Here is a 14406-nt window from a genome sequence, read left to right on the forward strand (position 1 = left end):
GCAGCTCGGCAGAAATAGTGGAGTGTCAGTGATCCAATTTTGCGGTGCGTGTGTATTAACCAGAAGACTGGGTAATGGGCCTGGGCTGGGTGTGGAAATGACCGGTGCACCTTGGTAATGAATCTGCATGCGTGTGTGTGTATGCGTGTGTGCGTGTGTGTGTGTGCAGCTAAAGGCCAAAGCACATCTGGATGGGAATTAGGGTGAATGAGGTGATAAATCAAGGATCTACCCTGGGTGCCCGTGATGCTCCAGTCACTGAGCATGAAGGGCAGCAGATAGAAGGGTGGAGGGAAGGGCTGCTCAACCCCTTGATATACTCTCAACTCATCTCCATTTAGATCTCAATACCAAGAGGTCCTTCTATACATTTAAAACCCTGTACAAAGTCCTGTGATTGCGTTTTGAAAAGAATAAAAATAGAAAATGCGGCATGTTTGGTACCAGAAGTTAGTTAGACATCAAGAAGGCTGCTGGGAGCAGAAGTCCGTCTTTAGACTCGGGTCAACAGGCCTTCTGCTGGCTAGCTGCCTTTTACAACAAGACAGTGTCAAGACAGTGTTTGGCTGTTAGCAAGCTAGCAGTGCTTTTCATTTCAGCACTGTGTTTTGTGTTGTTGCTCTAGGGCAGGCTAGTGTAGCTAGTGTGTGTAGTAGTTCAAAGTGAGGGGATGAATAATGAATGAAAGCGAAGGAGGAGGCTTTAAGGCGTTAAAGTGGAACACTTGGTGCAGTGCTTTCAGAGGTATCACACAGGGGAAAAGCTTTGCTCAGCAATTCCTGCCAGCAGATTGTTAGCGTAGCTCTCCCATGCCACACCACAACTATCCAATTTAACATGGCTAATGGCATCAATAATCGGAAACATGAATGAATGGACAGATGCCTTTGTAATGTAGCCAGATTAAGCATCCATTTAAGAATGCCAACACTCAAGTGTACTTACTGTAATATGGGATTTTTGCCTTACCCAGCATGAGCTAACAAGGAAGTTGAATCAGCAGTACAGTAAATAAATGCATATTAAGGTGTGAGTGTTAGTGCATGTTTGGTGTATGTTTTTCATTATGTATCATGCATCAGCCTCACCTCTCTGAGCATGGGGTCACTGATGGAGCTGAGGTTGACTGTGCCTTCATAGGTCAGGTAATAGAAAACATTAAGGGCTCTGGTGGCTTCAGGTCCCTGCTGCTTGTAGCCAAAGATTAGATCGATCCACTGGTGGAGCTGGCAGGACACAAACTCACTCTCTAGAGCCTGTAGAGGGAGGAGAGGACAAAGGGTTAGAAGTATTGTAAATATCAATAAGTTCTACAACAGATGCACACCATTTATACACCATACTCTAATCACGCTCCCACCAAAACATTTTCTGTACCCCATTACTAAACAGCAGTTATCGCTAATCCCCCTCAAAGATGAATTCCTCAGAGAAAACAGAATGCCCTGCTAATTATTCCTGCGACAGAATCTGCCAATGATTTCTATAATGAACAAAATGCACAATAAATCCATATCCGATCATATGGAAACATCAAAACATTAGAGAACTCTTGTAGCTCATTAGGGAGCCATTTCAGCTTCTGTCTTTGTTCTTTTCTCTGCTGCTTGTGGGTAGATGAGAGCACCATGTTGCTGTACTGGAGACGTCTCAGCTTCGCCATAACACTGAGATACAAGCCGTTTTCTCTCCTCATTAGCTGGCAAAGGAGGGAAAAAAACATTTATGGTTTCCTCATAAAAACAGGCAATTGTGTTAATTTGTGTAAAGCTGTCGGCTCACAAAAGCCCTCTAAACACGTCCAAATTAGAATGAGGCAGCCCTTGATTGTCATTGCTGCCTTGTGTCACATTAATTTGTGACAAAACATTAGCCTGCGCTACACTTAAATGGCAATTTATATCATTTAAATTTTTACTGCTGAGAGCAGCGCATCCCTCACTTAAATGTGACTTTGTGACAGCTCATTCTGCATCTAATTCTCCTCCACTCTGTTAATTACAACTTTCAATCAGGAAGGAAGGCACAGGGATAAAGGTAGGAGACTGTGTCAGGCTGAGGTTATGATGATATTCTCCCTGACAGTCTAGGACTGACTGGGGTTTTGATGGAAAACTGTGAGAGTTTCTGCGATCTGACCTGATGAGAGGCTGAACAATAATAATATGAACAGTATCGGAATGGGAATTGTTTCCTCGAGAAAAACCCTGAGGAAACAAAGTAATGAAAGGTCTTGAGGTTCAGTGTGAGGAAACAGGCAAACATGCCATTAAAATAGTAGCCTGGTACAAAGGGTTTTTGTCATAGGCGTAGAACTAGCCATTGTATAGGTTTATGGTTATTACACATATTGGTCTTCTTTTGGACAATGTCCCACTTAAATGCAATCACTGTTTTGAGACCTGGAGACTTGGTGAAATTAGCAGATGGAGAGAAATTTGTCTAGTTTTCCCTCTCAGTGTGCCCCACTTGACAACCTTTTCTGTTAAATGGGTGAACTATGAGGGAATGCTAAAACAAAACAAAACTAACCATTAGCATTAAGATAAAACAGAACACCCCAAGAGCCTAAGACAGTCTAGACTCAATGTCTATCTGTCCCTCTGGCATCAGCACATTCACAGTGTGTCAGTATGTTTAAAGGTCTATGTCACAAGGCAAACCTTTTTATTAATGCTACATTATAAGCCAGGAAGAGCCTCTTTATTCAGACTCACTTTAATAGCAAGCTGAGTGGGGTCCTGTCTGTGTGTGTTTCAGAGAGAGAGAGAGAGAGAGAGAGAGAGAGAGAGAGAGAGAGAGAGGGAGAGAGAGAGAGAGAGAAAGAGAGAGCGAGAGAGATCAGTTCATTATGCGCTAGGATTGACCTTTGACGGGCCCTGCTCCCCTGTTTCTAAAACTAATGCTGGGCCTGATGGGCATTTAATGTGCACTGCAATCTCCTGTCAGTCAGCATGGGGAAACAAAGAGCGGCCATGTTATTGCAGCTCCCTCTCCAGAGGCCCGCCTTTATGGAAATCACTAGTATCTACCATTAGTAGAGGGAGAGAGAAGAGATAAGTGCGTGTGCGTGTGTGCTGCGCTGGTACTGTAACTGTAAGTGGAGCTGTGTATTTTTGTAGTTGTTTGGTCTATCATCATCTGTCAGACAAAAGGCCCAGCAGTGCTCGTTGACTAGAGTCTAAGTGTAGGAATTCAACCTCAGTGGACTCAGTGATTCAGAGAGTGTCTGTCTGTGCCTGTGGGGGTACAGTAAACTGCCTTGATCGCGTCTCTTCAAAGCCCTTTCATTCTGCGCTTTAGAGAAAGAGCTGAATGGCTAGGACTGGGATCCTAGAGACAAACTGAAAGTAAAATGAGAGCTTTATTCTTTTGTTTTGAGAGAAACAGACTCTTAAGAGAAACATTTTGAGAGTAAGGTTGGCCTATCAAATGATAAATAGCTGCTTACATAGTATAGAATTCATGTTTAGCAGTGATTCTCAACCTTTTTCATATCAAGGACCCCTGATTTAGTCCACATTAGGGCCACGGACTGCCATTTGATGAGATTTTTTCTCTCGGACCCAAATATTTTTATTGTTAGATATGATTTTGTCCAAAATTCCATGACTATCTGTATTTTATGTAGAGAGATAACAGTGAAACTATGATAAAAAATAGTCTATTCTTCTACATTCTCTAATTGTGTTAACTTCTTGTAAATGAAATAATGGTGACGTTTATTTGAATTTGCTGGGGACCCCTCTGGAACCCCCTCAAGGACCCCTGGTGGTCCCTGGACCCCACATTGAGAACCACTATACTATAGTATACTAATGTCATATCAATGACACTATTGTGATGAGTACAGTAAATGAGTACAGTATACAAATTAAGCATGTACCTGTAACTCATCACATTGTACCAGGTGTGTTGATGTCTCCTTATGTAGCTCAACATTGTCTGAACAGTGGAGCAGAAGGTTGGGGCAGATAGCAGATTCCTGAGGTGGGATCTGCTGCCACTTCAGGACAACCAGGCAGGGTTATTGATGGGCCAATTAGCAGCTAGTGTGTGTGTCATCCCCATCCACAGGGGACTCTCTGATAATTAATGAATAATTTAGCATGCCTTTATGTAAATGCTGATAGGGGGTAGAAGTCAGTGGAATCCCACATTTCTATTGTTATGGATTTGACAAAGTACACCTTTGAAGCACAGGAGGTCCCTTTGTTGTGTACTGCGGTGGCTTGTTTTCCTAAAGCAACAATAATTGTAAGACATCTCCTGCGCGGAAATATGGTACCAAGACCGTAATACTTTTTTTGCCCATCAAAGCGATCAAGTATTCAATCATATCAACAATTTCTGTCCTTGAATTTCTTGTGGAGAAAAACAATGTTGGAGTAATTTGCCTCCATGCTTATTTTGCTTGCCTGGCAGTTCTCAGGGTTGTGATGTGAATTCCAATGAAAATACATCATCATGAACATGCCTTGTCTGTCTTTGAGTCTCAGGTTACTTCAGCTACACATGTTTCAAAAAGGAGGAAGCAAGACTGTGAACTCAAAGCCTAAAAATTCACACTCAAAGAGACTGACAGTCTGTCTGTGCGTCTGTCACTGTGACACTTTAGAAGGAGAAATACTCCATCTGTACATAAACCTCAGATTAGAAGTGTGCAGAGTAAATGTCTAGACAAGTGGTTCTCAATCCTGGTCCTCAGGACCCAGAGCACTGCTTTTTTTTTCCATTTTCCATTCTAGCCATCAAAGCAGGGTCTGATTTACACCTGGGACACCAGGTGAATGCAATTACCTGGTAGGATAGAAAACCAGCAGTACTCTGGGCCCCGAGGACCAGGATTGAGAGCCACTGACTAGACTCATTGTCTAGTTTACCCAGCCTCATCTTGGAATGTTTTTTCTGCTAGCAGGTGGGCGTGATTTATTTTTTCTCTTTTTCTTTTTGCTTCATCTTGGACTTCTTATAGTGATTATTTTTCCCTCCTCAAAAGTAAAAGTGTCTGTCCATACTGCAGGAGTTGCACTGGGCCTACAAGTGAAGTTTCTGTGCTTCACTGTGGCTTGCGGTTAGCTTTATGGTCTGGATTGGGGTGGATTTCACTTCGGTCTTAACGAGGTGACACTGAATGCTTTCCTCCTTCCCTCACTGGCCCTAAAAAACCTTTTTAAGGACTTATGGAGACCTGTCTGTAAGGATGTTAAAATGTCACTCAACAAATCAATCCGCTCATTTGCATGCCAATGTAGAGTATGCATGCATGCGTGTGTGTGTGTGTGTGTGTGTGTGTGTGTGTGTGTGTGTGTGTGTGTGTCACTGATGGTGTGGGTGTGTAATCGAATACACATGTTGTATGCAGGGTGGTGTGAGTGGCAAACTGTCTCTTATTTATCGATTAAGGCAGAACAGGACAAACTCTAGTCAGGTCCGTATGCACTAGAAAGACTGACTGGGAACAAGCTGATCAGTATGCATTATGCATGACAATATTTGAATTTGAATGTGAAACATTCAGCTGTGGTGGAAGCATTATGGAAAATAAGTAACTTATTGAGACATCAGCAAATAATGCAGCTATAACCCACAAAAAACCTGTTACCGTATATTCGAATCAAGATGTAATAATTTAAAAAAATCTCTGGTATTATGTGGGTGCAATTTGTTTGCTCATATTGTATTCTACCTTACTGTATTTTTTTCTTAAATTCTCATCTCATCATATCTGTGTACTTCCAAGTATGCCAGTCATCTTCTGCCCTAATCGTCTTTAGTGGGAGCCAGGCTCTCCCAGTTACCTCACTAAGTATCTCTCTTGCTCTGACACACTATTCTTCTTCTAACTTCAGCAGCCCCCTTTTCGCTTTCCCTTCTCCTTATTCTCTCACTCTTACCTCCCTTCACTTTTTTTTCCCTCCTGCTCTTTCTTCCAGGCATCTGATCCTTTGGATCAACTCCTCTGGAGTTGCCTTGCCCCTCGTTTGACAAGCACTCTGATTAAAGGGCCTATTAGCTTGCTGTAAATGAGAAGCCGATTGTCATTTTGAGGCAGGCAGAGGAAGCCTGCAGCCAGCCAAGAGAGAGGGGGCCCCCAACATGGAAGAGGAAAAAGAAAGAAAAAAAAAGCAAAGCAAAGGATGACGTAAGGAATGAGAGCCTCGGAGCAGCCGTGGAGCTAACAAACCATTTCCTTTATTCTCATATTCACACACACCAAGAGTACCACAGATGGGTTGTGTGTGTTACTGGAGCTCCCCCTCCTTCCTGCTCTACTAATTAGATAGGTCACAACTGTGAGAGTTCTGGCTATGGGTCAACAGAGGCACTCGCTGGCAAGTGGAACCTGAAACTCTAACCCTAACTCACTCACTCTCTCTACTTCTCTCTCTCCTCCCATCTTTCTCGTTATCCCTCACCCACTTAAAAAGCAAGAATATCTTGTTGTGGGGTGAAAAGAAGCAGCATGAGCGGTGATTGGGAAAATATCTCCCCAAAACAAACATGTCATGGTGGATTTAGTCTTAGTCAGACAAATGGCATACTGTAGACTGGGAAAATGCACTAAGTGGTATGATTCACAGCGCAGACAGTGGAGTAAACAATACAGATTGAGAGGTAAAACATATTGGGTGAAGCAAATGGTACTGACTCAAACTCAGAATGCAATGAAGCTGCCTTTGTTGCCTTTTCTTTTTTGATTTTAGTTCATGCATAACGCTGTGCTTATGCATATGAAGGTCAAATGATCGTGCCCAGGTACAGGAAGTAACATGAACCAGATGACGAGAATATAATGGCATTTAAAAGGGAGACAGGATGATGTCCATAACGGTGGCAATCAAGCCTGGTTATATCGGCCTTAGAAATACAGATGTGTGTGTGTTCGCTTGCACACATGCATCTGTCTTTGCTGCCTTTCACATGCCAATAACTATATGCATGCATGCACACACACACGCAGGCATAAATACACAAAGAAACAGACACACACATGCACGTACACACACACACTCCATCAAAGCCGACAGTAATACTGTGTTTTGGGGTTTGTTTTTTTGGGATACTCCCCAGAAGAAATTTGTCATGACAAATGTAAAAGAAGTAAATTGCACACGGATGAAAGTAAAAACTAACATGAGAAGAGAAAACAGCAATTTAGCAACTGTCTACTACAATCCCGACAATTGCTAACAAGCACCTGCAGAGAATCTAACCATCCATCGCCCTGCACACAGAAAGGATAACAAGCTAGCACATTCATCACCAACGCCATTAAGACACATCCACAATAGGATCAGGTGAGTAAAAGTTAGGTCAACAGTCGGAGCTGATTAAACACAGGACCACTGAGTAAGACTTAAGAGCGGGCTGAATGGGGGGATATTTGGATAGCTGTTCAGAGAGAATTGTTGTCTCAGATGATTGTAGAGTTGGCTGGAGGGACCGGAGGGTTTCTCTGTCTGTCTGAAGGTGTGGAGGATGATTAGGATGGATGACTCCACTGATCAGCTTGAGTGTAGTTAGCTCATGAGGAGAGGTTAATGGGTGTGTGGAGCTGCAGATTGTTAGTGTGTGTGTGGTTAGATGTGCATGTCTGCATGTGGGTATGCATGTAAAAACAAGAAAAAGAAGAAAGTATGGCACCAAGTGTCCCTGTTCCTCAGAAGGTAAATCCAACTTAAAGAAATAAGCAGAACAATATAATTAACAATAGCATTAGCAATGTAATATCTATGTTACTATATGCTGTATATAATATTAGATATTATAAAGCTAATTATATTGTTATATTACTGTATTGTTGCAATATATGTTAATAATTTTAGGTTTTAGTTAGTGCATAATATGCTGTGCTTTTGCATATGAAGTTTAAATGATCTCACCCTGTACAGGAAGTAAGCATAAATTGGACGATGAGAGTATAATAGAACAGAATTTAAAAGGCAGACAGGATGATATGGTGGCAATCAAGCCAGGTTATACAGGCTTTAGAAATACAGATGTGTGTGAATCCTTTAAGAGAAGTAGAGTCGACAACACAGATGGTTAAGAGTTTGAGACGAAAAAGAGAACGTACTGGAGTGATGGAGGGCGAAAGCAGTACAATGCTGCAAAAAAAAAGCCATTTAGCAGGCTTTGGTGAGAGCAAAAGAGTGAGAAACAGAAAGGAGAGAGTGGAGGAGAGCAGGAAAGAGGGAGAGGGACAACATTAGTGAGTGAGTATGTCAGCAGCAGTAGATCATCCCATTTCTCAGGCTCTCATCAGCCTCCTCCATTACGTCATTGAAGAGGAGGACGAAGAGGAGTACGGGGAGAAGGAGAGGGGAGGGGAGGGGGGGAGAAGGGGGACAGCTCGTAAAACACTGAGCACACAGTAAACATGTCTGCCCTTCTGCATGACAATACCCCTACAGTGAGCGCTGCCTGACATTAGCCAGATAACCCCCCCACAGGCCAGTTCCCATCCCACAACAAGGCCTTCAGTGGAGACACCAGGGGAATAGATTAGCACTAGGCTAACATGGTAAGCTAAACTGTGTTATGCAAGGCCGCGCTAGGCTAGGCTATCTTCGTCTCTCACTCACTCAGTCATTCGCAGGAGCAGAAGTATCTCTTAGTGGTTAGTGCCTGTTCCTAGCAGCGGTTTACCTCAGTTCACACATAAATTCCTATGGGGTTCCTGAGGGAATAAGATATGGGGGGTGCGCTGGTGGGAACGGCATTATGGGCGTCCCAGCCGGTGTGTGATCAGAGAGTGTTGTCGGGATGAGAGGTGAATGTAAACAGCCGTGATCTTTGACTTCATGTAGCTGGTGGTCTAAGCTGGGGAGCTGTGATGTCTGGCTGTGTGACTTGTGGGAAAAATGTGGGACCCTCTCTCGTTTTTGTACCCCTCTCTCCCTCATGTCTGCATGAACACTTCGCACAGCCCTCGTGACAATCCTGCAGGCAGGCAAAAATAACTTGTGTTTTCATATATGGCCACGATACTCCGTCTAGTAAATAATTGTATCAGATTGCAAAAAATAGCAGCCAAAAAAACGCTCCTCCCCTCACTTGATCATAACCTGGTAGGGTAATGGACTTGTCCAACATGTTGCCGCACTTTGCGTAAGTGTGAAGGGCTGTCAGCATATGAAGCTGACAAACTTCAGAGAAGGACTTTCACAGGGGGTGAGAGGGTGGGTATATGGGGTTCAAGAGGGAAGGTGATTTGGCTCACATTAACATGACATTTGTCTGTTAGCGCAGAGCAGCCATGTAGATGTTTACCTCTGTGGGGGAGACTACTGTGGGGTCACCACAACAACAGCTGTAAGGTCGAGCGTGAGACTCCATGAAACAGATCATCATTGTGGTTCATTGCAGAGGATTATCATCATGAACTTAAACTAGAAGGCACTCAGAGCGCACAAGCCTCTTCCAATGCTGAACAATTCTCACACTTGCTGTTGGAAAGAAAGACATCATTCCGATCACTTAAATGTTAAGTTAAATTGAATGGAATGAATTGGATTTGGAATCAAGTCTCCATCTCTGTTAGTTTTAGAGTTACGGCTAAAAAAAGATAATAGTCTGATGATGTAAATCCCAGATCCAGATCACCACCAAAATCTAATCAATTGTTGCTTGGCTCAAGGTCTAGCTGTTAATCAAATTTCATTGAAATCCATTCATAGGTTTTTGAGACATCCTGCTGACAGACAAGCAAACTAACTAAAACATAACTTGCATGGTGGAGGTAAAAATAAAAAAATAAATAGATAAACAAACAAACAAAGAAATATGTTGCAACACATTTAACATCTAATTCAAACAACAAATCAACAAAACACCTGTGACTGGAGATGCCCACATGATAACCCCAATGACAGACCTGCTTACCCTAACATCCAAACTAGGTTTCTAGATAGGTGCTCTCCAAAAATAGCACAAGGGCTAGGTACATCATATACTGTGTATTGGTAACCTCTCAGCTTTTAAAGAGTTATACTGGCAACTTTTATGTAACTCCATTGAAGAGGGTTGTCTTGGGTACTTACAGCAAGGCCATAAAATGTGTGGTGGTGACCTGTGGTCAACTCTGTCTCAGTATCAGCTTCTGAACCATCACTCAACTGGCTGTACCCATTCAACAAGAGGAAAGTCTCTCTCTCTCCCTCTGTGAGAGCAGTTTAGCTGATGTCTCTGTCACTGCTTTGAGTGAGCACACTCTTTAAAAGGGGAAAAAGAGGGATCCTAATGTGCTGCTCTTCTCTCCCATGTGTGTGGTTTGCTGGTCTGTCAGCAGCACTACAACAGGACAGATGAGTGAGAGGAACCAAACATCTGAACTACAGTACAGCAGAAAACGGGCCCTGTACGGTTCAAATGGGCTTCACAGTGAATGAAATCCCCACCTTTAATGGAAAGAAAACATAATTTAAAAACGGGTAGTTCTGGTCTTCACTTCTGATTGGCCAAGTCACTTTCCACTGCGTTGTAAAAGACTGGATAAATGGACACCTGTGGCCACACAACAGTCACGGAAAATCAGCCCTCACAACTACTTTTGTACTTTTGTGTCACTAAGCAACCATGTTGGTTCCCTCCTGTTCAAGAAATATATTCCTTGGTGTAAGAATAATATTTAATTCTTCTAATTATATTTCCACTGAATTAGAATATAAGATGTATTGAACATGTGCGTTCTCTTCTTATTACAGTGATGTCTTACTGCAGTTTTTAAAAGACAACAAGCTACACACGGCTGTGCTTTACAGTGATTTGCACAGCCTCTTATGCTTATTGCTGAACAAGTCTGCCATTAGACTACTGACAGTAGGTGATGGCTACTACAGCACACCAGGATTTAGGTTGCCTAGGCACATGACAGCACAGGTAAACACAGATGTGCACCTAAGCGCACACACACTTACGCACACATAAACACAGACATGCACACGATCACCTGCTATCCCACTAATGGTTAGCAGACCTGAGAAGTGAGATGTGGTCATATATAGTGGAATGTCAGAGAGCCTGACAGTGCCCAGAGACATCTAGTTATCTGCTGGAGGAGGGATCAAGTTCTTAACCTCTCCTTTGACCCCCTGGTAAAAACAACAAGCAGCCCCTGATCTCTGTGGCACACCGCAGCGAGACCCCAGAGTCTCTGTGTGTACATCTGTGTGTGTGTGTGTATGTAGTGGACAATGAAAGAAAAAGGGAGTGCGTCTCTACAAGCAAGCGTCTAAGTATACTGTGGCGCTTCAGTGTAGGCGCATGCTTGTCTTGAGGTATTGAGATGGTTTGTCTCCAGTGAGTCTGTTTAAAATCCAACTAATCCTCAGCACATCCTAAACGCATGTACTTAAAATGGAGGTTATGAATCCTCAGCACTGTGCAAGTCAGAGGTCAAACAAAAAGCTGTGTAGGCACGCACACACACACACACACACACACACACAGTGAAGTGATGCTGTTCCAGAGCTATACAACACACTACTTTACTAAACATTAACTATGAACTTGACTATGACACTGCCAAATGCACAGCAATACAAACCAGACTAAAATCTGACATCATATTTCGATTTTCCGTTGAATTCTTTTTTATTACCAATGATGCAACTCTCACTCACACAACAACAAAAACAAGCTGCCGTTTTGCACAGCAGCACAATCCTTTACTGTGAGGGGCTTTTAATGGCCTTCCCAGATTGGGCCCTAATTAGCTGTTAATCATCTAGGGCTCATAACCAGAGTGGAGACAGCAGGAGTGTGTGTGTGTGTGTGTGTGTGTGTGTGTGTGTGCGTGTTCTCTCCTGCTGTCTATCCTTGTGTTGCTAGGCCATTAGCAGCAGACAAGCTAAAGAGAGCCAAACAGCCCATTAACTCCTTCACTCTTCCTCTCTCCTCACCACTCTGCTCATCTCTCTCCCGACAGTACCACAGTTGCCAGCTGACACCCTCTAATGCCAGCTATCTGTCATGACCACAGACCCGTCCACCCACACATCCCTCCCTCTATCTCTTCCTCGGCCTGTTCCTCCCTTTATTCCTCCTGTCCTCCCTCCCTTCCCCTGTCTCTCCCCTTCTGTCTGTCTGTACATGTACCACAGTACAACTGGGCCTCTTAGGATGGTGACACTATACAAGAGAAACATTGTAATCTTACACTGACAGTGTGTGAAAAGTTATCACACCATGAGAAAACATACTCTCGACTTTCTTCTTTGCATGACCAATTATAACTGCATAAAAAAATATATTAATGATGTGTGACCACCACTATTAGGGATGGATCAATCTGAGATGTCAGAAGGAAAGCTACTACTTACATAGAGAAGAGAGAACATGGAGCTTCCATTGTTCCCACTGCTGTAAACTGGAGGGAGGGGGGGTCTTAGTGTATTGATGCTGTGATGTGTAAGCCTATGTGTCTGTGCTGGGATGATGCAGATATTCGCATTGTCAGTCCCCCTGTGATGCTCTGGAGAGCCTGTGCTTTACTGTGCTCGTTATGAGCCTCTCCGCACCTAGATCTGTCTGCCTGCTGGGCTTGGCTGTACGCTGGATCAATATCTCTGGATTTGCACACAGTAGACCGAGAAACAAAAGACGGGAGTTTTATCGATCTGAAAGCAGTAACTAGCAGGTAGCTGTGTATGTGTGTAGACCGTTCGGATAAGTCCAAATTACCGCTGCGGTACTAAATGGGGCACAAAACCAAGGGAATTGCAGGGCGCAGTGGTAGATGAGATTGGCACGCTTGCACTAGCAATATAGTCCAATGGAAACAGACACTGCTGTAACAGCACTAAGCACAGTCACACACACATGCTAACAAGTAGGCTTCTTCAGTGGAATTATTCTGAAAGTTTTTTTATGTATACAAAAATATTCTCCAAATTAAGTATGGTTAAAATGCTAGTATGTTGTACTTCTGAATATTAAAGAAGTATTTCTCAGGAGAACAGAACTAAAGAAGGAAAATTAATTATTACGGTGAAATCACAAGGAAAACAACAAAACTTGACAACACACATATTTAATTTAGCATGTAGAGAGTGTCATGTCCTGTATAGATTTATGTCATTTAATTAATAAAATACTGAACTGTATACAATAGGGTTAGCATACAGTATGTACTCTTATGTATTCTCACACACACACACACACACACACTCTCATACAGACTCTCACACACATACACTGGAGCTGGGGAGATGTTAGACTGCTTTCCCAGATGACAGTGAAGAAGTCAACCATTGTATGCCTTTATAAGCACTAATTAACAGTAGGCTTCAATGGTCTGACTGGATACAACACTGCACACTGTGTGTATGAGTACAGTATAGTTTAGTTTAATATGACTCTCTGCCAAAATAAGACGCCACCACAACCAGCATCCCTCCCTACACACCCACCCTGGACTAGACCATGCTGACAGCCGTAGAGAAAGAAGTGTGTGATTAATGATAGGGGCCTGGTCATATCAGCAGGCTGGTTAACACACCCCACCACACGACTACACAGGTCACAGAGCACACACAACCTCATCAGCACCCATTACTACTGGGCACCCACTGCAAAGGAAGCTATATCTGCTTCTACCCAAAACAGTGATTGAGTAGAAATGTGGCCAGTGAAAGAAATCAAAATCAAACAGGGAGAGTGTTATTTTTAACACTTAAGTCTGCAAAATATACATTATCCATTATGCCCAAAGTTTTGATTTAATCTACTTTTTTACATTTGTCCTTTGAGTCTTTAATAAAATTCAACAACTTTTTGAGGATGAAGGACTGCAAATAGCCATGACAAGCTATTCCAGCAAGACACAACAGAAACCGTAAATCTATCTGCTGCTTTTTGACCTTCTAAAGCAGAGCAAGGTAATCTGATCAAAAGCGCTACCTTAGCTTCCCAAAGTGTGTATGGAAGAGGAGAGAACGTCTGCTATGAAAATATGACAGTAAAGTCTGACAACAACCAACATGAGTATACACAGAGCGTTTGTGCTTTGGGCTGAGGGGGCAGGAAGGGGAGATCAGAAACAGGATACTGCATCATCCCTCTACACACACACAAACACACACAAACACACACACACACCAGAAGCAAGCATGCACGCAGAGAGGGAGGAGGTGAGGTGATGTTAGATTACTTTGCCGGCGCGGCAATCAGAGAGCCGGGGCATGTCGGAGGAGCGGGAGGCTCAGGTAACAGGAAGAGCTGTGAGACGGTCAGGAAATAACACTGTCTCTTTGCATTAGCATTTCCTGCTAAGCTAGCGCAAGGAGGGGGGAGAGACTTCTGACAGGACTTCAGACGGCCGGGCTTATATGACATATGAGGAAGAGAGAGGAATGTGTGTGTGCGTGTGTATGTGTGTGTGACACTTGAGTAGCTACTAAA

The 14406-nt window shown here is 43.2% G+C and overlaps 1 protein-coding gene across 5 annotated transcripts in view; it reads right to left on the reverse strand.

Annotated features, from left to right (window-relative positions):
* lrba (LPS-responsive vesicle trafficking, beach and anchor containing) overlaps nt 1-14406 on the reverse strand; it is a 193755-nt gene that overhangs the window by 23998 nt on the left and 155351 nt on the right. For all 5 annotated transcript variants that reach the window (XM_078289964.1, XM_071923412.2, XM_071923411.2 and 2 more), the window contains one exon: nt 1089-1256. In XM_078289964.1, coding sequence (XP_078146090.1) covers nt 1089-1256 — 168 coding nt within the window. The remainder of the gene's footprint in view (nt 1-1088; nt 1257-14406) is intronic.

The sequence above is a fragment of the Centroberyx gerrardi genome, chromosome 3, assembly GCF_048128805.1.
Source record: "Centroberyx gerrardi isolate f3 chromosome 3, fCenGer3.hap1.cur.20231027, whole genome shotgun sequence".
NCBI classification, from domain to species: Eukaryota; Metazoa; Chordata; class Actinopteri; order Beryciformes; family Berycidae; genus Centroberyx; species Centroberyx gerrardi.